General features: G+C 33.2%; 2 protein-coding genes across 2 annotated transcripts; both read left to right on the top strand.

Moving 5' to 3' along the window:
• The first annotated feature begins 8,691 nt into the window (after positions 1-8,691).
• On the top strand, positions 8,692-18,432 carry LOC134270906 (GDP-fucose transporter 1-like). Its single transcript, XM_062753162.1, has 6 exons — positions 8,692-8,864; positions 9,045-9,105; positions 9,665-9,805; positions 10,030-10,146; positions 11,007-11,115; positions 15,888-18,432. Exons 1-6 carry the CDS (start codon positions 8,788-8,790, stop codon positions 16,436-16,438), a joined length of 1,056 nt encoding a protein of 351 aa, XP_062609146.1. The 5' UTR covers positions 8,692-8,787; the 3' UTR covers positions 16,439-18,432.
• Positions 18,433-21,272: 2,840 nt separating this feature from the next.
• On the top strand, positions 21,273-23,474 carry LOC134270905 (galactoside alpha-(1,2)-fucosyltransferase 2-like). The gene is made up of 2 exons (XM_062753161.1): positions 21,273-21,373; positions 22,415-23,474. The coding sequence occupies exons 1-2, from the start codon at positions 21,346-21,348 to the stop codon at positions 23,335-23,337; spliced, it is 951 nt and encodes a 316-aa protein (XP_062609145.1). The 5' UTR covers positions 21,273-21,345; the 3' UTR covers positions 23,338-23,474.
• Positions 23,475-24,295: the final 821 nt, after the last annotated feature.

Genomic DNA, 24,295 nt, shown 5'->3' with positions numbered 1-24,295 from the left:
GAAAGGGGAGATTTTCCCCGGAAAAGGGTTTCTTTGGGGGACATACAGATAAAAAATGGGGCTTGGTTTTTTGGGGGGTTTCATTCTTAAAATGATCATTTTTCAAATGATCAAGGCAAATTATAGGGAGCGAATCAGATAACATGAGTATATACCGCCGCAAGTTCTGTTTTCCTTGCATGAGAGTCAACTATAGACCGTATCGATCATACATATGTGAAGAACAGGTAGCGAATCAAATAACATGAGTATATATATACAGACGCAACATTCTAAAAGCCTCTGAAAGGGGAGATTTTCCCCGGAAAAGGGTTTCTTTGGGGGTCATTCAGATAAAAAATGGGGCTTGGAATTTTTTGGGGGGTACATTCTTAAAATGTTCATTTTTCAAATGATCAAGGCAAATTATAAGGAGCGAATCAAATAACATGAGTATATACCGCCGCAAGTTCTGTTTTTCCTAGCATGAGAGTCAACTAGACTGTATCGATCATATATATGTGAAGAGCAGGTAGCGAATCAAATAACATGAGTATATATATATACAGACGCAACATTCTTAAAAGCCTCTGAAAGGGGAGATTTTCCCCGGAAAAGGGTTTCTTTGGGGGACATACAGATAAAAAATGGGACTTGGAATTTTTGGGGGTTTCATTCTTAAAATGATCATTTTTCAAATGATCAAGGTAAATTATAGGGAGCGAATCAAATAACATGAGTATATACCGCCGCAAGTTCTGTTTTTCCTTGCATGAGAGTCAATTAAACCGTATCCATAAATTTCTAATAGAATTAACGGAATAAATAACAAACTTTATTCAATTATTTATTTTCTCATTAAGTCATCAATAAGCTAAATAAAAAAAATTGTGTTTATTCCGTAAATGATATGAATTTAGATATAAAATTTTACGGAATAAATAGCAACATTTATTTTACTAGCTGCAATTAATTAATTTTCTGCCGTTCATACGGAATTAATAGCGTATCTTAAAACTAATTTCTTTATATGCATTTTCTCTCTGTGGTATTATATACTTCAGTTTACGTGAAAAGCATTAAAAGGGGAAAATAAAATTGTGTTTATTCCGTAAATGATATAAATTTAGATATAAAATTTAACGGAATAAATAGCAAAATTTATTTTACTACCTGTAATTAATTAATTGTCTGCTGTTCATACGGAATTAATAGCGTATCTTAAAACTAATTTCTTTATATGCATTTTCTCTCTGTGGTATTATATACTTCAGTTTACGTGAAAAGCATTAAAAGGGGAAAATAAAATTGTGTTTATTCCGTAAATGATATAAATTTAGATATAAAATTTTACGGAATAAATAGCAAAATTTATTTTACTACCTGTAATTAATTGTCTGCTGTTCATACGGAATTAATAGCGTATCTTAAAACTTACTTCTTTATATGTATTTTCTCTTTTTGTGGTATTATATACTTCAGTTTACGTGAAAAGTATTAAAAGGGGAAAATTGCGTCGGTATATACTCATGTTATTTGATTCGCTCCCTATAATTTACCTTGATCATTTGAAAAATGATCATTTTAAGAATGAAACCCCCCCCCCCCCCCAAAAAAAAAATCCAAGCCCCATTTTTATATGAATAACCCCCAAAGAAACCCTTTTCCGGGGAAAATCTCCCCTTTCAGAGGCTTTTAGAATGTTGCGTCTGTATATATATACTCATGTTATTTGATTCGTTACCTGTTCTTCAGATATATTTAAAACGAACCCTTTTCCTTTGAAAATCTCCCCTTTTATAAAATTTTAGAATGTTGTCTCTGTATATATATATACCCATGGTATTTCATTCGTCACCCATTCTTCATATATATGAACGATTATCCAAAGAATCTAGCATTGGACCTCTCTCTCTCTCTCTCTCTCTCTCTCTCGTATTATTTTATTTCCTGAAATAGTAGTCAATACTACTAAATATTCGAAAATAATAATATAAACTGTATAACATCATTAAAATCCCTCTTATACAAGAAATGACGTTAACGTGTACAACGTCAAACTTATTCCATTCGCGAAGCGAATAACATGATTATGCCAATATTTTCCAGGCAGCTTGCTCCTACTGTCAATAAATCTCCATAATTTTCTCCATTTTGCAGTACTTCCTGACTTATTTACTTCCAAAAACGATCGTTTTTTTTCCTAATCCGAATTTCCTCCGTTTATTGTAAATACATGCAGATATCTCATTTAATTATTTACGATCACGCAATCAACTGAAAGATCAGTGTGATACACATGAAATAGATTTCTAGTGTATTTAAGGATTTAATATGAAAAACAAAATGAATTTATTTTCATTCTAAATGAGCTAGTGCAAAATAATCAGAAAAGGAAAGATCTTCAGATAAATTCATTTTTATTTTCTGTCATAATTATTAATTTTATATGATTTAATTTTAATAGTGAGACCAAAATTTTAATTTTCAAAAGATTGACCTTAGTACCCTGACTTTTTCAATGATTAATTTTTTTTTTTACATTTGTTTTATTTTAATTTTTGTCCCTATATTTGGGCTAATAACTTTTTACTTGGGGCTAGTAACTTTATTGCTGCCACTAGCCCATGGGCTAGTACTTGAATTTTTAGATTGCATACCCCTGGTAGTATATTTCTATTGTATCACCACTTTTTACTCTTTGTTTCTTAAATCTGAATACGTTTTCTTTAACCTTATGAATAGTTTCGTTCTTAAATTGTATCGTATTGAAAAAATTGAATTGTGACACAAGTATTGCAATACGTATCGTATCGTGGAGGGGGCGTATCGTTTCAGCCCTATCATCAAATGATATTAATAAAGCAAACTATGGCCTAACATTTTAGGATCAAATTATTTCCCAAGCTTGCATTGTCTAAGTTGTAGTCTATTTTTAAAACAGGAAGTTTCATTTACCTCCTAAATTGGAGAGTCTCATAGTATCGCGGTATGGGAAAACATGCAAATTTGAGGTTGACATGGACCCCAATTCTTATTTTTTTATTTTACCGTGTAATTTTACATAAGAAAATAAACAATTTTACCAACTAAAGACTTTCAAAACATGAACCTTATATATGGATTTTACTAGATAATAAACTCAGTGGGCTAAAAATAATAAAAACGGAGATCGGTTTCTGTAAAATTATGTTTTATTTGAATAATTTTTTTCCGACGCATTTTCCATACTTTTTAATCAGCATAAAAATTTACATTCAGATGACAGATTGACATTTTTTTCAACAAAAAGCATATGAGCTATGTATCTGATTTTTTGGTACATACTGCGATACAATGAAACCCGCGATATAATGAGAATTGAGTACATATTTTTGTCAATTGAGGTATGAATTTGGGTCAATTAATTAATTCAGAAGTGCTTGCAACTTTTTGTGTGCAATAAAGATAACAGTTTTCGCTATGGGTGGCACAGTAAAAGTGAAACATGGCTTTCTTTAAAAAAAATTTTTGTTCATCTTAAGTATTTATATCTTGAAGAATATCATACAATAAAATTTCCCAAAAAGTAATAAAATGTTATAAAATTCACAATACGCTATCCATTTCAGCATGTTGTTTCTGTATACAAACCTGCATAAATAGATAAACGATATTTATGGCTTTTAAAATTTATAAAATGTTATAGAAAGATAATAATGCTAAGCGGTGATGCATTTGATGATTTTATCAAGCTCAACTATCATAATGCATATTTTCAAGTCTACTATCAGTTATTGGGTACTTGAAAACGAAAGAAATGTCGTAGTTTTTAGTTCACCTCAACAAAGTTGGGGGAGCTTATGTAATACCGTCGGCGTCGGTGTCGGCGTCGGCGTCCCAGGTTAAGGTAAAGTTTTTTGGAGCAGTTTTCTTTTTAAGTACTTCTATGTCCTATATTGATTAGACATGCATGGAAGATGGTTCTAGTGTGTTTCATTGTACCAGTCAAAGTTTCAGATGCTGCAATTTCAGCAAAGGAATGACCAGGTTAATGTTTTTGGAGCAGGTTAACATTTTTGGTGCAGTTTTTGGTGTAGGTTTCATTTCCAAGTAACTATAAGCCCTATGTTGACCAAACTTGCATGGATGATAGATCTAACGATGCATACTACCAGGCTTGCTTCGGATGCTGAAACTGACCTACATTTTACGGTTGAGTGAACAGGTTAGAGTTTTTGGTGCAGGTTTCATTTCCAAGTAACTATAAGCCCTATGTTGACCAAACTTGCATGGATGATACATCTACGGATGCATATTACCAGGCTTGCTTCGGATGCTGAATCTGACCTACATTTTACGGTTGAGTGAACAGGTTAGAGTTTTTGGTGCAGGTTTCATTTCCAAGTAACTATAAGCCCTATGTTGACCAAACTTGCATGGATGATACATCTACGGATGCATACTACCAGGCTTGCTTCGGATGCTGAATCTGACCTACATTTTACGGTTGAGTGAACAGGTTAAAGTTTTTGGTGCAGGTTTCATTTCCAAGTAACTATAAGCCCTATGTTGACCAAACTTGCATGGATGATATATCTAAGGATGGATACTACCGGGCTTGCATCGGATGCTGAATCTGACCTACATTTTCCGGTTGAGTGAATAAGTTAAAGTTTTTTGTGCAGGTTTCATTTCCAAGTAACTATAAGCCCTATGTTGACCAAACTTGCATGGATGATACATCTAAGGATGCACACTACAGGGCTTGCTTCGGATGCTGAATCTGACCTACATTTTCTGGTTGAGTGAACAGGTTAAAGTTTTTGGTGCAGGTTTCATTTCCAAGTAACTATAAGCCCTATGTTGGCCAAACTAGCATGGATTATACATATAAGGCTGTATACTACCAGGCTTGCTTCGGATGCTGTATCTGACCTACATTTTCCAGTTAAGTGAATAGGTTAAAGTTTTTGGTGCATGATTCATTTCCAAGTAACTATGAATTCTTTAATGACCAAACTTGCATGGATGATACATATAAGGATGCATACTACTGGGCTTGCTTCGGATGCTGAATCTGACCTACTTTTTGTTGATGAGTGAAAATGTTAGTTTTTGATGCATGTTTCATTTCCAATTAACTATGAGCCCTATAATGAGCAAACTTGCATGGATGATACATCTTAGGATGCACACTAATGGACTTGCTTTGGATGCTGAATTCGACATACATTTTCAGATAATAGACCAGGTAAAAGTTATGGGTGCAGGTCTATTACCAAAAAACTATAAGGCTTATATAACATTGTATAAACCAAACTTGCACAAATGTTGCATCAAGAGATGAAAACTCTCAAAGAACAAGGTTCACTTTTGCCTTATTTGGCCCCGTGAATTTCTGAAAAACTGAAACTGCATAATTTTAGTTAATAATGCATTGAAATATCACTTAGATCTTTGGTGACTTCGATCCTATAAAAAATGACGTCATTTTCTGGCTAGTCAGTGCATTATGACGTCACAAAATGCGTCAATTTCCTCATATTCAGAAAAAGTTTACAAAAACGGCCAATTTTTAAAGTTATTTTTTGATATTTGATATAGAGCGCAACCTCTGATCTAAAATATGCAACTAATAAATGATAGAACTGTTTCTGAGGATTCATGGACACGTTTTATTTTTTAGATCAGAGGGTGCGCTCATATTATTTTTCTTCACTGAAAGTACTCAATTATACCTGTTTTCCTAAAAATTGAAGAACATTGCAATTTCATAAAGCCTGTTCTCCAAGACCTGGACTTCGTGGAGAATTTTTTTAATAGGATATGAAAGCACTAAGTCTCTTTTTTATTTTAATGCTTCAAATAGAAATTCAAGTCTTGAACAATTAATTGGTATATCTACAGGGCCATTTTATGCATAAAGTGAACCGACTTCTTTGCTTCAGATGCTGGATTTTAATTACATTTTCATGAAGAAGAACTAGTTTAAATTTTTTATGTAGTTCTATTTCAAAATCAGATTAAAATTGCTTAAATATTTTCATTTTTGGAATGTACACTTCTTGTTGTTTATTTGTATGACTTTGCCTTACTTAAAGACAACATTTGTTGAGGTGAGCTCTGTAATCTCTGATTACCTATGTTTATAAAAAGTAACCGATTGTCTTAATTGTAGGAACATTTTCTAAAAAGTTTGTGTTTTTAAGTTATAATAAGGAAAAGAATATGTCATTTAGATTCCCGACGTTCAATTATCAGATGCATGTGTACCATTTTTTTTTAGAGGTCCATATCTCTTCCCTCATTCAAAAAGTCTCACATCCACTGATATTTTCTTCTTTTGTTACAATTTTTTGCTTTAAAAAATTATACTTTTACTTTAATTTGGTTATTCTCGAGTAATAGAGTGCATCCTGACAATCGTGTAGTTATGTTAAACCGCTATATCAATGATGCAATGTATTCAATATACAGTGTATAAATATCTGTCCCTGGCCACCTGTCTGTTTACGCGGCAACAAAACTCCCCTTCTCAATGAAAGAGCGCACCAAGGGAGATAATCTCGAAACTTGCATATTCCATTCCAAGGGCCTGGGCCCCATTCCCAAAAGTTAATGGAAAATCCCTGTAGCTACAGATCTACAGCTAATACACCAGTTTGTAAGATAGAACCAACTTTGAAGCCAGATGAACTAGCTATTTTAAAAGGTGTCAGATCCCTCTGGCTTTCCAGTATTGTACAGGATAAGCTGAAAAGGATTAACACATCAGCCCGCTTTAATAGAATGTATTCTTAATTAAACTACCACAGTTCATATTATTTGATGATGACTTTAATTTATGGTTCCTTTTTAATGCAGATTTGACTGTGTAAGAAGTTTGATGGTCATTCCAAAGGTGCATTTTTACTCCTCACCAGGAAAGTTCACAGGACTTGATTTAAAAGATGTAGAGCGTAAGCTGCCGGTGTACTTTAAAAACAGTATCAATCAGGAATGTTTATCTGTAAAAACTAATATACCATCATGCAATGAACATTTAGTTGTTTATTTAATGAAGGGTATACCAGCTCTGACTCTGCAGACCGGCTGTGGATTCCGATTGGTCAGGTCAGAGGACACTTTAAGTGTGACTGTACATTCTAAAGATAAACAGAAGGCTAGAGAGGCCCTGACACTTCTCAAGACTTGGCTGGAGAAAACGGTAGAAACTGGCATACAGAAGCATGCTTGTAATAAAAGACTGCACCTCCCCTTCACAAGAAAAACACCAGCACTGATTCTAAACCGGGCCTTAACACACAGAGGACATGACAACATTAAGGCTATTGGAGCAGCAACGGGTACAAGGATTACATATTCCCCCCGAGGTGCTAGGCAACCCTACGTGATGGTCCATGCAGATTCATTGGAAAAAATGTGGGAAGCAGTTAATCTTACTGAAAAACTGTTTGACCAAACAGTGAATTATTTAAAGAATTGTTTGGTAGGAAATTTGATGATTCCGGATAATTTACCCGCAGACTTTGATGTTTACTGTTTTACAGAGCTCTTAAAAGAAGTATTAACAGAGAAGTATGGGGAGAGTCAGCCCATTGTGACGCTGTGTTGGAACGAACATAAAACGAAAGATGAAGAAATCTACGCGTACTACGACATCAGAGCAGGAACATCGGAGGAGGTGGAAGAAGTAAAGAGTCTCATCCTAAGGATGTTAGAAAGAGAAGTGGAGCGGTTTAAATACCAGTCCCACCTCACAGTGTATTACCCACCAGAGGGGGAGTATAGGAAGTTCACAAAGCTCATGAACAATGAAGGCCTCCATTTACTCAATGACTGGAGAACCAGGGAGGGATCTCTACTGAATATAAGGCTTCACTTCAAAGGGGATCAGCAGCGGAGAGAGGAGGCGAAAGTGACGGGAAACCCGCAACGGCATCGGAAAATCCACATCAGGGGAGATCATCCAGAGGACGTTCAAAAGGTGGCCCAGAAGATTAATACCATGATTAAAAACTATACAGATGTTTATATTCATTAAATTTCTATACTGATGTTTATATTTATTAAATGTTTTTTATTGTCTTGATTATTTGGTCTGATTGCTTTTCTTCATTGTGCATTGAGTTACACATGTACCGGTACATCACATGTAAACGCATCAAAACTTGATCTATTTATATTTATGCCTTGTGATCTTCCACTCAAGGGGTACAAAATGGAATTTCCACCATTCAGGTTTCTTTTGACAATTCTAGATCATTTAAAAATAAATTTGAATTACTTTTTGAAGTAAACCAATAAGTATATACTTTGAAATTGATCAGATGTTTTTAGTATCCCTTATGTATATATTATAGGAATTTAAAAAAAAAATTCAGAAAAAAAAAAATCAAATGGAAAACAATTAAAACAATGACCCTTTTCATAAATAATCTTGACTTGGACTAAATTTCCCCTAGTCTACAATGAATATTTAACTTGAAAAATCTCATAATTTCTCTAGCTATTCAAGGAATGAAGCTTGTTTTAACCTATAGATATTTTATTTTAAATAACATAAATTATTTGATTAAAATGATTGGGGTAGTTTGTAGACACTTTATAGACTTCCCCAAGTTATGTTATATTGTTTTATGTATGATAAAGCAAGGAGTTTTTCTACTTAGAAATCCGAATACAATTGCTTCCTCGAATATTCTTCGTACGTCTTATCTATGAACTGGTTCACTGCACAAAAACTGGTGCCCTCAGTTTGTTGAATCGTGGCAGGATATTTTAAACCACAAGTTTTTTTTTACTTATGCAAATTTTCTCATTGTTATGGTGTACAGGAGAAACAAGATGGAGTCGTTCTTTTCAAAGTCGGTAAAAATAGCGTCTGTCGTCGCTGCGTACTGGTGAGTTGGTTTGTTTGACGCTTCTAAACATGTTCAATAGTCAATAATTAGATAACTTGAATTTCCTCCTGAAAATTGAATTAATGGAAATAAACATGGCAAATTATATTGTTATTTTTGTGAAACTTTTTCAAAGTTTTTCATCGTATAGAAGTTAAGAATTTGAACATTGAATTGCAGGGTCATTTCCATTTCCATGGTTTTTCTCAACAAATATTTACTGAGCAGCAAAGATTTAAAGGTAAGGCAAGGAAAAATATTTAGTAGCCACAAACTCACATATACTGATATGCAGTATAAACTCCCATACACAGTACAAACTCGCTTAAACTGTACAAACTCGCATACACAAATACAAGCTCACATATGATATAGTCCAGTGGCGGATTTAAGGGGGGGGGGGCGCACCCAGCGCGTGCCCCCCTTAAATTGTCAAAGTTAGCATTATAAAACATAGTTTTGTCAAGAAAATGTTTGAAATGTCGGAATGTCTACTCGGTAGACCTCATTTTTACCCTACAAAACCTCTATAATCCATGAGCTTCCCCCCTCCCTGGGGCCCCACCAGGGCTTTGCCCTGGACCCACTGGGGGCCTCAAGGTGGCCCCCAGACCCCCTGCCTAAATCGTGCGCCCCCCCCCCCCCTAATTTCAATTCCTGGATCTGCCCCTGTATACAGTACAAACTCACATATACAGTGTATATGCTGATTTAAAGCAAATTAAAATTCATGTCCTGACAGTGACAAGACAGATTTTATGTTTAATGTAACAATGTAGTATTTTTAACTTTAATTTCAGTTGAATGCGCCTCTGTTCATCACGTGGTACCAGTGTGTAGTGACTGTAGGACTCTGTTGCCTGCTGAGTGGACTCTCCAAAGCTTTCCCAAATCACATTTCTTTCCCATCCATTCAGATTGACACACAAATCCTGAAGGGGGTAGGTCTGGAAGAGAATGAATAGATGACATGTTCTAGAATTAAGCAAATTTTGTCTTGTTCAGGAAGGAAAAGCCCTGCATGTCATCGCGAAAGCAAGTGAAATGTAAACATGGTTAATTAAAAAAATAATCATAAAACCTGTAACAATAAACTTACCAGGGTTCACCAAACCTTCCTGTGTTTTTTTTGTGTTGAGTTGCAGACTTTGAATTTATTCTGTAGGTGCTGCCGTTATCTATAGTTTTTTGCTGTATGATATCGTTTAACAACCTGTGTTTGAAGTACGTGGGAGTGGCATTCTACTATATAGGACGTTCCTTAACTACAGTATTCAATGTGGTATGTATCATTACAAGCATTCTCTATAATCAATTTAATTTTACCTTTCATTTTAATTTTGTCACAGGGTGACAATTACTTGTGTTTATTTTATTTAGAATAATTAGTTCATTTAAATTAGTACATCTAGTCTAATAAGTTATTGTAGTAAATGATCATTTCCTGAGATGGAAGAGCCTGTGACAATATATTAAAAATGTTTCAGTACTACATTTCTAAGGCCAAGCTTCAAAAATTCTTTGTTTGCAGTTGCCGACCTATAATTTTGAGACTGGGTCGGTAGGTAGGCAATCTTTTTTCTTTGAAAAAAAAATATTTTCAGACTTTTGTTACATAAAATTTAATAGAGTTTTTCATATGCCTACATGACATGAATACGCTCCACTCTTGGTATAAACTACTCATTATGAAAGAAAAAAAATTGAAAATGTAACAGTTTCAATATCCTGAAAAAATTGGAAAAAATTTTTACTACAAAATGGCTTAAAAAAAAGTTTGGGTCTTGTTCATGTTCAGTGGGTCGGTAGGCAACTGCAAATAAATGGTATTTTATTTTATGCCTAACCTACATGTATCACTGATTCAGGAAAAAATATGACTGTGTGGTTCTGATTAAATGGGATACTTCTTTACAGCCCAAATTAACATTAGATTTGGGGCAACATTGTTTTTGCAAGCACTGTGTTGTATTATAATGTTTCTTTCATTCAATACACTTCATTTTGTTCTCATCTTCAATCCTTCAATGTCTCAACAGACACCAAGTGTATTCACTATTCAAGGTCATTGTGTGCTGTCTTATAGGTTTGTGCCCAGTGTTTCAGTGGTTCAGTTCTCGCGTTACTTTTATTTTAACACAGGTGTTTTCCTACACGATGCTACAACAGACGACCTCTGTCAAGGCCATTGTGTGCTGTCTGATCATCATTGGAGGCTTTTTTATGGGAGTGGATCAAGAAGGAGTGGCAGGTAACTGTAGACGTACAAACTTTCAGGGGGATCAAATTTCATTGAATTGTCAGGTAAAAAGTGTCTGCAGCATTAATAGCCATTCTCTGTAAGCATTTAAACTCTTATATAGGGAGTGTGGCACGCATGGTCTTGGATTTTTATGAAACTTGGCACACATTCCTATATTGATGTATGAAACTTAAAATCATAATAAAATGGTTGCTATGGCCCATGGTTACCATGGCAACCAACATACATTTTTCATAGCCTAAAAATCGCTAAATTTTGATGAAAAATGACCCTTTTTGACTTAATAAAAGTCTTTAATAGAACAAGATATTGACATGACTCTACCTTTTTGCCAAAATACACCATTTTATAGTTCTTTAGACAATTTTTAGTATTTCAGCAACTTTACCTTATAGAAAAAATATCCCCCTGTTTTTAGGTAGGATTTTGCGGAAGGGAAATTGTAGATTTTAGGCTCTTTTTAAAAGCCTGGTATAAATTTTTGCGGACAGTTGGGAAAAAATAAATGCATTGGTTTGAAAGTCCATATATAGTTCTACTATAAACTATAAAGAACCACTTGGTTTTCATATTTAGTTTTCATGTTACCATGGTTACAAACTATGCTTTTTAAAAAAAAAATCCTAGAAAAGTACAATACATATATACAATCAGGATCCATATAATTGCCTGCGTATTTTAAAATGGATTGAATTAAGATATATGGTAAACAATAGCAAAAACAAAGAGAAAAAAAAAATCAATTTTCATGACTTAGGGTCAAAGGTCAAGGTCAAATTGGCAGATTTAGATAGATATTTAAGGAAATTAAGATTCTTTCTGTGTCATAACTAATACTTGTGTTTTAAACAACAAATAAAGGAACAAAATTACAGTTCTGGTCAAAAATAATTATCATCATTTGAGTGTGTGCCCATATAAACAGAAGGTCAAAGCTCAAGGTCACCATGGTAAATAAAGAACTATGCACGCTAACTCTCAATTCCCGCCTACATTTTGTGACCATGTTATTCAATATTAATGGCAATTTAGCCATAAAATCTTTGTTTAATTCAAAAAACATTTCAATGGTATTTGATTCATTACTTTAATACCAGTGCTAAATAGTACATTATCCATTATTTCAACTCTTGAAATAAGGGGGTGGGGGTGGGTGTGGGGATGGGGGTGGGGAGGAGATGATGATATTTTCAATTGAAATCGGACTTTCAAGCATCACCATATTTGGAACAAAAATCTTGGATGTAATTAAATGTTCCGTATATTTTTCTCATGTTTTCCGCAAATAAGTAAAACATAAATATGTATTAATAAAATACACCGTTTTAGCTGTAAATCACTTTGAAAGTGGGAGAAAATAGGCATTTATTTTCGATTTTTGTCTATAAAAATATGACCCCCCCCCTTCTGTCTGTTTTCACATTTTATCATCAAGGGATTTCTTAAAAAGCCTACGATCTTTTTCAATTTGAGTTTATACCACAACTCGCTTTGGCGTAAAAAGACACCTATTTATTTCTAGGTCAAAAGATCAAGGTAAAAAAAAAATTGTTTGTATGCAAACCTCTCATTTCCGAGCGATATGTCAAAAAGCATTTAGGTAAGCTTTTTTTTTTTTTTTACATCATAACCCCCTATGGTCCCGCCCGCCCCTTTTTAAGTGTCCCATCCCCTACCACCACCACCCTCCGACACCCCCCACCCCACTCCTCTTAATCTACACAAGTTCTTATCTCCTTAAGCAGGGGACACCTGAAATATCTGGTTAATGATGCAGTTATACTCGGGAATTCGGAATACTGTATACAGGGAAATTTTCGCCCCTGTTTTATTTTCGCCCTCTTCTTGATTGGGCAAATTTAAAACGGGGCGAATTCAAATTACACAATTTCTTAAACAGAACTATGACTGAGCGAATTTAAAACAGGGCAAAATTGTTCGCATGTGCAAAAGGGCGAAAATAACCCTGTATACAGTACTACTGGTATATTGTAAATGTTGTATCCTTACCTCTATCCCGTATATTGAACATATTTTATTGAAACTGGTATAAATTACATTCTCCCTTTAGCTTGATGCATAATGTGAAAATGCTTATAAGTACGGTTTTCAGGTTTTATTGATATAAAGGTAGGCTATCAAGAATATTGAACGACTATACACTTTCCATTTTGAGTGCAAGACTTCTTGTAAGTAGATAATTGTGCTACAAGCATGTAAAGACACTTCTATGTTGTTATAGTAAACTAGTCTTTGCTCCTAAATGTACATTTTTGAAACCATATTTAACAATCTGAACTTTTCAAGTGACAGTCAAAATGTGTTTTCAGTGACTTTTTTTCAGAGAAGTTGACGGAAAAAATCTAATTTACTTTGCAATATCATTCTTAAAAATTGAGATGGTTAAATATTTCAACTCAAATATGCCTGGATCTATGCAAAAGATCTGCTACCGGGGTATTTCCAAAGTTTAATCAATAATAATCTGTTGTAAAAATCTGCTGGACCTGTTCGAATAATCAGTAAATCTGCTTTTGTGCTTTAATTAATTGGGTTTTTTAGGGGAGGGCAGAAAATTATTTTCATTATTAATGAAATACTGCTAGACAGATTTAATATTAATTGTACTGCTATAAGGTTAAATCATAATGTATCTGAGTCCATAGAAATTATAAACCGTTTACTTTAAATTTGATTCACCTACAATTTGTATTTCTATGCAACTCCCCCAATCATTAAAAGTATATTTTTGACTGGTGAACAAAACATTTTATACTTGTTTATCCTGTTTAAAAACTACATAATATGACTGCGTTTGCTATGGGTTAGGGGACGACCTTTGATCCAGAATGGGGGAGGGTCAACTTAGGTTTATTTTCATGGCAGGACATATTATTTATTTCCAAGATGATCTGTATGAAAAATTATTAATTTTCTTCTTCACAGAAAAAGGTCTGAAGAGCAAAGAAGAAAACAATAATAAATAAAATGCCCAAACTCTTTTTTTTTGTTTGGGAAGGGAGGGGGGGGGGCTTGTATCGGTAGGCTAACAATTAGTCTCTATAATCATATTCATCTTAAAATATCATTTGCTTTCTAACGCCGTATTCATTGCAATCCTCCAGTATATCACTCTGACTGATCGTGAGACAAACTAATTCTTTTTCAAAAACCAAATTCATAATACTAGTAATTCTGATATCTCAAGTTTATCTTGAATCCCGGTTTGAACTCCTTAGACCTTGAGACTAATGCTTATGTACAGAGCTGATTTCCTGTACTATGTATTCTTGTACATTTCACCATTTTTCACATATCAAAATTATTCTTTTTCATGTAGGAAATAAACAGAGGCTAAAATTTGTATGCACATTAAATAAACAGGAAAAAACAGTTGATTTTACTTGAATTCCAGGATATACAGGGCTGTATGCTGGCAAAATGTAAACAACTTCCAGTCAATTTTGTACAATGATTTTTTTTATCTTTCTCACTGAAGAGCTCACAATTATCAAAGGGAGATAATTCAATTTCAAAGTAAATGTCTGCTATCTTAATCAAAGATTTCTCATATTTATAGAGAGAATACCAACAAGGTGTTAATATGCATTTTAAAATAAGATGTTATATTTCTTATTTCTGTTAGTAACATGATTTGAAGTAGCCGCATTTCATTAAAAAACTTTCCCAAATATTGCATTTTTTCAGAAAAAATCAACTTTAGACACTGTTTCCATGGTAACTACTCAACATCCATATGATCTAACTATATTTTTTGAAGTAGTTTATGAGGTGGTACTTTCAAGCCAAATTTGAAAAAAATCTGTGACTATGCGTGCCACAAAAGATTAAGTGGTTACAGAGAATGAGTATTAAATTTTCTTGTGTTAAAGCTCATATATTCAATATCTCACCCAGTGACACCATATAAAAATTTTGTGTTCAACTTGGATTTAACTTTGTTGCTTATTTTTAACATGTTTAACAACAAAATAAATGAAATTAAAGTGCCAATGAAACTGCTTTTACAGTGATTATAATGTTAAGGACTCTCTATCACAATCAAAAGTGTAATTGATGGACACTCGAGTAGTTATAAAGATGTGAATATTGCATTAATCCGTTTCATTTGCAACAGAGGGTTCTTGTCACTCCTCGGGCATGTTCAGATGAAGTATCAGTGAGAGAAATCACCGAGTTAAATAGGTTAATAAAGGTCTAAAAAGTGTTCAATTATTATTTATCTCTCAGGAGAAATGAGAAAATGTACAAAAAAAAATTCGTATTGAGAGCAAAAATAAATTATTGTTGCTTATTGAAATAAGGAAACCACATACATGTACAAATAAAGTGTCCAAATAATTTGTCTTGGCCTAATTGAAGGATAAAGAATGTTTGAATTGATTGCAGCCAAATATATGAACACAATTTTGATTTTGATTTATACAATCTAAATGTAAGGACAGATGACTCAAAATGCACAAAAATACCACAGAATATGAACTCTTCTGACAGTATGCACTATGCCGTGCATTGAGTGTACTTAAATTAAAATATTTCCAATGAAATATTCATTATTCATGACAATGAAGGTACCTTTGTTAAATTTTTTTTTAAAAACCCGGAAAAAAGTTATCTGTTGTACAGTGTACCCATAAAATGATTGTAACATCTGAAAGGAGAGCATACGCCAAAATCTTTTCACGATTTTCATCACTTTATACTTGAGCCCTATCAGTGGTTATCCGTTGTTATTTCAGGGTCACTATCTGTGATGGGGGTGGTGTTTGGAGTCTTGGCGAGCGCCAGTGTGGCCTTGAACTCTATTTACACAAAGAAAGTCCTGCCAGTGGTGGACAACAACATCTGGAGGTTGACCTTCTACAACAACGTCAACGCCTGCTTCCTCTTCCTCCCTCTCATGCTGGTGTTCGGTGAAATCGGAGAAGTCTGGAACTTCCCTAAACTGGGGAACACAACGTTCTGGACCTACATGACGATAGGAGGAGTGTTCGGATTTGCCATCGGATACATAACGGGATTACAGATCCAGGTGACCTCCCCTCTCACCCACAACATATCAGGGACAGCTAAGGCCTGCGCCCAGACTGTGATAGCCTGTATATACTATCAGGACCACAAATCAACGCTTTGGTGGACCAGTAACTTTGTCGTGTTATTCGGGTCCGGGGCGTACACCGAAGTACGGAGGCAGGAAATGAAGGTTAAACATAAAATGGACATGGCTCAGATATCAGAAAAAATGGAGGAGGGAGAGGACTCCTCGGAGAAGGAACTCATATCCAAGTGATTAACTTAGAACTTAACAAATAGGAATCAATTTTTATCTTTTTTGTTTCTTTCATGCAGAGGGAAGTAAGTTTAGTGTGTCACAAGGATTCTCATTATATATTCATTTTGGAATACATGTACATGCATTTATTTTGAAGGTAAACACTTTTTAGATATGACATGCAAAAATATAAACCTGTTAATAAAACCGAATGTTTTTTTTTTTAATAGAATTGAATGTCTGTTTACAGGCAAAAATATAAACCTGTTAATGAAACCAAATTTTTTTTTATAGAACTAAGTATTATTTGAGTTTCTGTTATTGTTTGCTGGGGTATAATGTTGTTTTCCGAGTTAAGTTAGAGAGCTCAATTTGTGATGGTCAGTGTAATTGACAAATTCAGTTTTGTTTTATAACTTAAGTCCTGGATAAAATTTGATAAATTAGCATTTTATCTTTAATCAGAATTGGAATATCAGTTTCAACCAGGACCTAGTTTTTGATAAGAATTTGTTACATACATTTGTTTCAAATGTACTCCTTTTCGTTATGAAATCCATTTTCCTTTCTCTGTAAAAAGCTTAATTAGTCCCCATTACATTCCACGAAGGGCTTTCATTAATTAACTGCCAAGCAGGTATCCCAGGTGTATGTTTCTCATTACACATTTTACTATGATATTCAGTTTCACACAAAGAAATCAAACATTTTGGATTTGTTTACACTCAGATTTTGTTGACTGTAGTTAACTCTAAACAGCTTAACAGACTCTTCCTACTTCTTTCAATCATTAGAAAGTAGGCTATGTCACTAAATATTCCACTTTTGATTCAAATAAATTCAGTTTGACTGTGTGAAGAGAATTCTGAGAATAGAATTAAAATTACATATCATTTGTCAGTAAGAAATAAAAACAAATTGTACATGTAGTCTGACACAATATTTCTATATTATGTATAATCTGACATGTATATATTTCTATGTTATTATTTTTATTATGCATATTACTTTTAAAGTTTATATGAAGTATTAAATGTTTGTATTTTCATGTGATATGTGAGAATATATGACTTACATAAGAATATTTTAGAATCTCCCCTATAATGGCATAGGGTAAGAATTTTTTTAATGTGATTTGTTCTGAGGATTATCTTGATGTGCTATGCATTGAAAATTGAATTTTTGAGAAAAAAATGATTTTAAGTACTTGTAAACATATATATTAACAAATCATGGATATACAGTTGTAGGTAAACGTGAATGTCATGTACATTTTAATGGAAGGACCTCAGGTACTCAACTGAGACATTAGCTGGACAATCGCATCAGTCTTTCTATCTCATGAACAATGATGAAAACGGTTAACATCCTTTTCTTACTCATATTCATTGTCCAAAAATTGTGTTCTGTTTTGACCCTTTTTCTAATAAGGCGTGTGGTTGAAAATTTTGTAAATATCTGAAACACATGAAAAAGTACTAATAGCTGTGGTAATGAAGTAAACATACATTTTTGAGAGAAGTTTTTTTTTCCTGTGAAATTGAATGTAAAATAACTCATGGTATCACTATACATGCCACTGTGAAGAAAATGTGTATAGTTATGTATCAAAAGTTAATTTTTTTGTTTTCTAAAATATTACGTGCTTAGTTAACATTATAATTATGCAGTGTTAATTCAGTCTTTAACTATGTTACTTTGTATATGTTTGTTTTTAGAAAAAAAATAACCATTTTTTGCTTTTCAATCTTAAACAGAATGTATTGTCTGCTACTATATTAGATAATATTGTAGAATCCCAGTTTGTCTGAGAGAAAATTAAGAACTGTTTGTTTGTGTTATTGCTCATTAATGTCATCATTTTTATTTTATAGCTAGTTAACTTATGTATGTTAAATACATATTTATACATTATGTAAATCTTATAACTATTATTATATTATGAATGATGTGCTTATTTAACTGTGGTATTCTTTGTGTAAGTACAAAGACTATTTACTTTTAAGATTAAATGTGGGTTTATAAAACTGATCATTTCTCCTGTGTTCTATGGCATAGATTATTAAACTTATTTCCCCCTTCTGTTATACAGTGCTGAATGACATTTTTAAAGTTTTTATATCAAATGATTGTTCTGTCAAAATATACAAAAGTATCCTGAAATTAAGGGCCAGTGCAGAGACAGTGCTGGACACGTTATCACAGGTGACGTCAATATAGTTCATAATAAGGAACTTAGATCAATAATAAATAATCCTAAGTATGGGGAACAACTATCCTTCAACTGGCGTCAGAATTTCATAAATATTATGGATTCTGTAGAAGATTACGCCAGGCGATCGATGGTCCAGATACATATAGGACGACATTTTGTCAGAATGGATTAAATGTATCAGATCTATGTTACAATCGCGTATTGAAACATTCAGGGGCTGTTTGAAAACCGTCAATCCTCCTTATCCAACAATCCAGAAGTGAAAAAAGAATTAGATAGATTACATGATCTGTAGGTACGGCACTGGTCTCTCCTGACAAAGCAGATAATGACATTGTCTTTGTATGTAAGGCTCATTATATAAATTGTATTTTAAAAGAACTTGCATTTGGATTTAATTTTACAAGTTGTAATCCACTTTATACTCATAGTTTCGTTTCTGAGGAAGAAATTTTTCAAAATTATATGTCAGATTTGAATATTTTTATGATCCCAAGGAACCAAAATAAATTTGGACTACCATATTTAAATTGGATTCCGAAACTTTATAAAAATTCTTACAATGATACAAAGTGCTTTCCAGTAAATACTCAACAAAGCCTTATTCTGTACTCCTCACCCAGATATTAACAGTGCTGAAGGAGAAACGTCAAGAGTACTGTGCAACAATATATTTAAGAAGTGTAAATTAGATTCTGATACTAGTACTTAAAAAGTCCAAGGAACATTTGGACAATATCAAATCAAAAGATTTTTACCAAAATCTACAGCTTAAAACGTACAACTTTCCAACCTTATATATACATAACCATTCCGCACGATAAATTTTAGTTTAGGATTTTTTTTTTATATCACTGACAGCTGTTTCTTCCATAAAACTGGAACTCATTAATTTACTTACCTTGATCGAATCGATACACAAGAGCATGTTCTATGTATGAACAATTTTAAAGCGAGGTAAATCATTAACAAATACGTTGATGAAACAAGAATATCAGCAGTTTCATTTAAAGTCATCATTTTGCAAGTTCTATGTCCGATACAATGTCCTTGTCACCAAATACAATTTATTATTGAGTCAAATACTTACACACTTTTTTCATACTTATTGTTAGTCCATTATTAATTCATTGAAATGACGACAGAATTTTCGTTATTTCCCGATCACGACAAGGAGCTTATGATTATGGCTGACAAGGAGCACACGGCGGGTGTGACCGGTCAGCAGGGGATGCTCACTCCTCCATGGTACCTGATCCCTCCTCTGATGGTTCGGAGTTCAGTGTTTGCTCTCCTCCTATTTTGTATTGTTTTATGGACTTTTGATCTTGAAATATACTGTTCGTTATTTCCATATTTTTCCTTTAAAAAATCATGCTTTTTTTCTCATAATTCTCTAATTTTTTTTTTGGAAATGGTGATCATACATTATGAAATCTAGTAGGAGCTATACATTTGACAGAACATGGAAATATCATCTTTAGTTTCTGCTTCTTAAAATTATTCAGATTAATGTCCTCTTATACATTGTTAAATTAGCAGTCAAAGACTTAAAGAAATAGTCTGAAGTAAGTTAATTAAATATCTAGGTACATAAGTTATAAATTATATCAAATAAATATGATTTTCAACAAACTGCAATCTTAATATATTCTGAATGCCGTAAATCTTAAGCTGTGTTATCCGGTCAAAACTCTTAGAGATTTGTCATAAAATAGCTACTCTAGCATTTATGAAAAAAAATTTCAAGCGTAAAGATATAACTTGAACATTTATTTCCTTTTAAAAAATATATATAGGGGAAATTCTGATTAGTAAATTTTTATTTTGAATTACTAGTCTAAATTGGATAGTATATTGTAGTATTGAGTAATGATATTGGTTTCTTAAAACCTTTTATAAATACAAATGTAAAACAAAATATTGTTATGAGAATACTCATAAAGGATAAACAGTGATTTATAATATGCAGTTTGTATTAAAGTTTTTACCAGAGGGATCTTAAATAGTTAAAATACTTATGCATCGACTAATTCCAACAATTAGACAAAAATCCTACATTGTACATCGATCGATTTCATTTGATAAAATTTGATAAAAAATCAAAATAAACAATAAAAAATCAGATCTTTGTTTAAGGAAAAAAATTCTTATCTACCGTATATACTCGCCTATAAGTTTATCCGCCTATAAGTCGGTTGTACTTACTAAGCATATATTTCAGACGAACTGACCTCATATAATACCATTCTTTTTATAGCTCGCCTATAACATGTATAAGTCGGACACAGAGTTTTGGACCAGAGATTGACTCCCAAAAAACCGACTTATAGGCGAGTATATACGGTATATCATACTCAAACATAATGCTGGTTTTATTGACATATACTTCAGTGTTTTTCTACCATGAAGTCTCTGTTATTATTTCCTTTGTGTAAATTTTCCATGTTAGTTGGTATTTCCTTTAGTTATAATTTCACCTAAAGGAAAACAGAGCCATTACTTTTGCTTTACAAACTTAATTCTCTGATACTGAATCCTGACCAGATCAGTGAGTGATTTACCTGAGTGTATAGGGTGTTTATCAGTCCCTTTGTGTCGAGATAAACATTTATTGAAGTTAAGATTGCACAGATATCCACTTACTGCAATATCATCTGACAGAAATTTGGTGTTATGGGAACCACGTGTTTTGGGTATGAGCTGAATAATGCGGAAATTATCAAAATATCTCTTAAGTAAGTAGAAGAATAAAACTCAGTCTGTTAATATACTCTCAGTGTCCACAAATCATCTCTCTAGATAATATAGAACAATTCAATTGTAAGCAATTTAGTCGAATATATAAAAAGTAGATTTTTTTCGAATATCTTAACAGTTTAAGGTAGGTTTAATTATTGACTTCATGTTAATTAAAATAATTAATATAAAGCCAATACATTATAGCTCAATTGAGTGTTGCGTACAAGAAATATAGTGTTTGATATATCAGAATATATTGTTTGTAATGAAAAAAATTCAGTGCTATGACATTGCAGTTTGGATTACAAACATCTCGTATACTTAATATAGAGGCGTTTGTATGTGTAAATCGTCATTTATCTTTTTTCCCTATTTACATCAAGGAAATACAGAAAAAGCAAAATATTTTTAAAAGAAGATCGAGTCATTTTTGCTGTAGATAATTCCAATATAATGATCAACAATTCCCCCTTGAGTTCCATAAAAGGAAGAGTCATTTAAATAAGATGAGGTCAACAGAGGTCACGGGAATCTCTGAGTACAAATTAATCACCAAAATCTGATGTCAAATATACACATTCTCTTTTTCCTCTCACTGATATTGATATTGAAATGGGTTTTTAAAATTTCTAATGGCTGGACTGGTTTTTGAATAATTTTCTTATCTATAGAGTGATAGCAAACACAGTTATCATAAATGCGTTTCGGCATAAGTTACACATTTACAAAAGACTTTTTTCTAGCTATATTACAGTTGATATCAATTCCAGTTTCATTGTCTGATAATTTTGTTCTCGATGTTTTATTTACTTATAATTTTGCAGAAAATGGCACAATGAAACCAGATAGCACCAAAAATATCAGGGTCATATATTGTATGTCAAACTTTGTTGTGATCTGTACTTATTTATCTCAAGAATATTTGACATTCAGTCAAATCTGCGCAACAGATCAAGAGCAGCGATAACCTAATCTTATTCAAATAAATAGGAGATTAAGTGCATACAATTTTTACTACTCCTTACTTCTTTTTGCAGAAATAGGATTGTTTTCGATAGTTGCTTTGGTGGTCATTTCCAAATTACTGTCCATAAATAGAATACCACATCAACGTTTGCCGAAAATTTGTATAGGTTTCCGTGGAAGACTAGGGAACCTCATGTTTCAGTACGCTTTTCTATACAGTATTTCTAAATCTAAAGGCCTGTATCCTGTAATCCCTGAAAACTTTGAACTCGGCAATGTTTTCAAAATTAATAAAACAACGCTGAAACAAATTGGTGAAGACAACACTGCTTGTGATAAAATTCCAACTCATTCCGAGAGATGGGCTTGTTCATTTGATGACCAGCTTATAAATGTGCCAATATTTCAGAGTGCTAAATTTAATGGATATTTCCAGTCCTGGAAATACTGGATCCAGCATGAAAACGGTCTTCGTCAGACATTTAAATTCCAAGACAGAATAACAGAGAGAGCCAGGAAGCAGCTAGCAGACATCATAGGAACATCCGGGTTTACTTGTTGTTCCAAAAATTCCACGCTAGTGGGAGTGCATGTAAGACGCGGAGACTATACCTCTAAACTTGTGAATGACTACGGTCAAATAACTCCTAATGCTAGCTATTATGAAAACGCAATGGATTACTTTGAAAATTTGTATCCAAGCGTTTTATTCATCGTGGCGTCGGATGACCTCAAATGGACCAAGGACGCTTTTAAGAACAAAACAAATGTGCACATATCGTTGGGTAATTCTGGACCGGAGGATATGGCGCTGTTGTCCTTAACAAACCACACGATCATGTCAGTGGGGACCTTCGGATGGTGGGTGGCGTGGATGACAGGGGGGACAACTCTGTATTATAGACCCGTATTTGCCCCGGGTTCAAGGTTCGCAAAAGACTTTAATAATGACGTCAGTAGTTTTATATATCCGGGGTGGATACCAATGGAGTGAACTTCGTGAAATTAAACTTTAGCGACAACTTTACATGTTATTAAAATTGCATAATATATAATTTTATATGTTCGACATGTCTTTTTAAATTTCTCTGAACAGCGTGCAATTTTGCAAATAAATTTATTATTTCATTTCCCCCCTAAAGTTATGTTTTTATAAAAACTGTGTTTGTAAAACAAGAAAAGAAAACGGCTGAATCAAATGTTATGAGATCAGGTCTTCCAACAATCTATTGGAATTCCCATCGGTATGAATTGTGCGCCGTTATAAGCAGACATATTTTTGTATTCATATGAAGCAGAATTTGTGCAAAAAAGGGATGCTTACTCCTTAGGGCATCTGATCCCATTTTTTGATGTTTTGGACGTCCGTGTTTGCTCTGCTCCTATTTTGTATTGTTTTATGGACTTTTGGTCTTGAATACTGTTCGTTATTTCCATATGTTTTAATATAGTATGCAAAAAGGATTAGAATGCACACAAGGGGAGGGGGCAAGCAAATAAAACCAGTACGTTTTAGAATACAAAAAAAACTACAAAAAATATCAAAGAGAATGATTTTAAAAATCAAGATTAATACATTTTGAATTCATTCAAAATGCACACAACGTTTTAACATTACTATATATGTTCATATGAAATACTCTAATGTCAAAGGAATACACACGGTATCGTCTATATCGTAAAACCGAGACACTTTATGTTTGAAATTATGTTATTATTATGTAAACAGAAAGTGTGAGTTCAATCAAATACAGTTTTATTTATCTTATCAATGTCCCTATCCTACGATAACATGTCATTGAGTGATTAATAAACAGGTATTTGAATCAGAGAGCTAACACTTAATGTCACCGACAACAAAATTAAACAACCTACTGATAAAGAATACTGCGCACAGTACCATCCTTATATTGTCATTGTATTACATCAATGTACATATCAAAAATAAAATT

This window comes from Saccostrea cucullata, unplaced genomic scaffold (genome assembly GCF_032062105.1).
Source record: "Saccostrea cucullata isolate Sc308-1 unplaced genomic scaffold, CSIRO_AGI_Scuc_v1 ctg9234, whole genome shotgun sequence".
NCBI lineage: Eukaryota > Metazoa > Mollusca > Bivalvia > Ostreida > Ostreidae > Saccostrea > Saccostrea cuccullata.
Note: the sequence above shows the minus strand (reverse complement) of the source record. Positions and strands in the feature narration are given on the sequence as shown.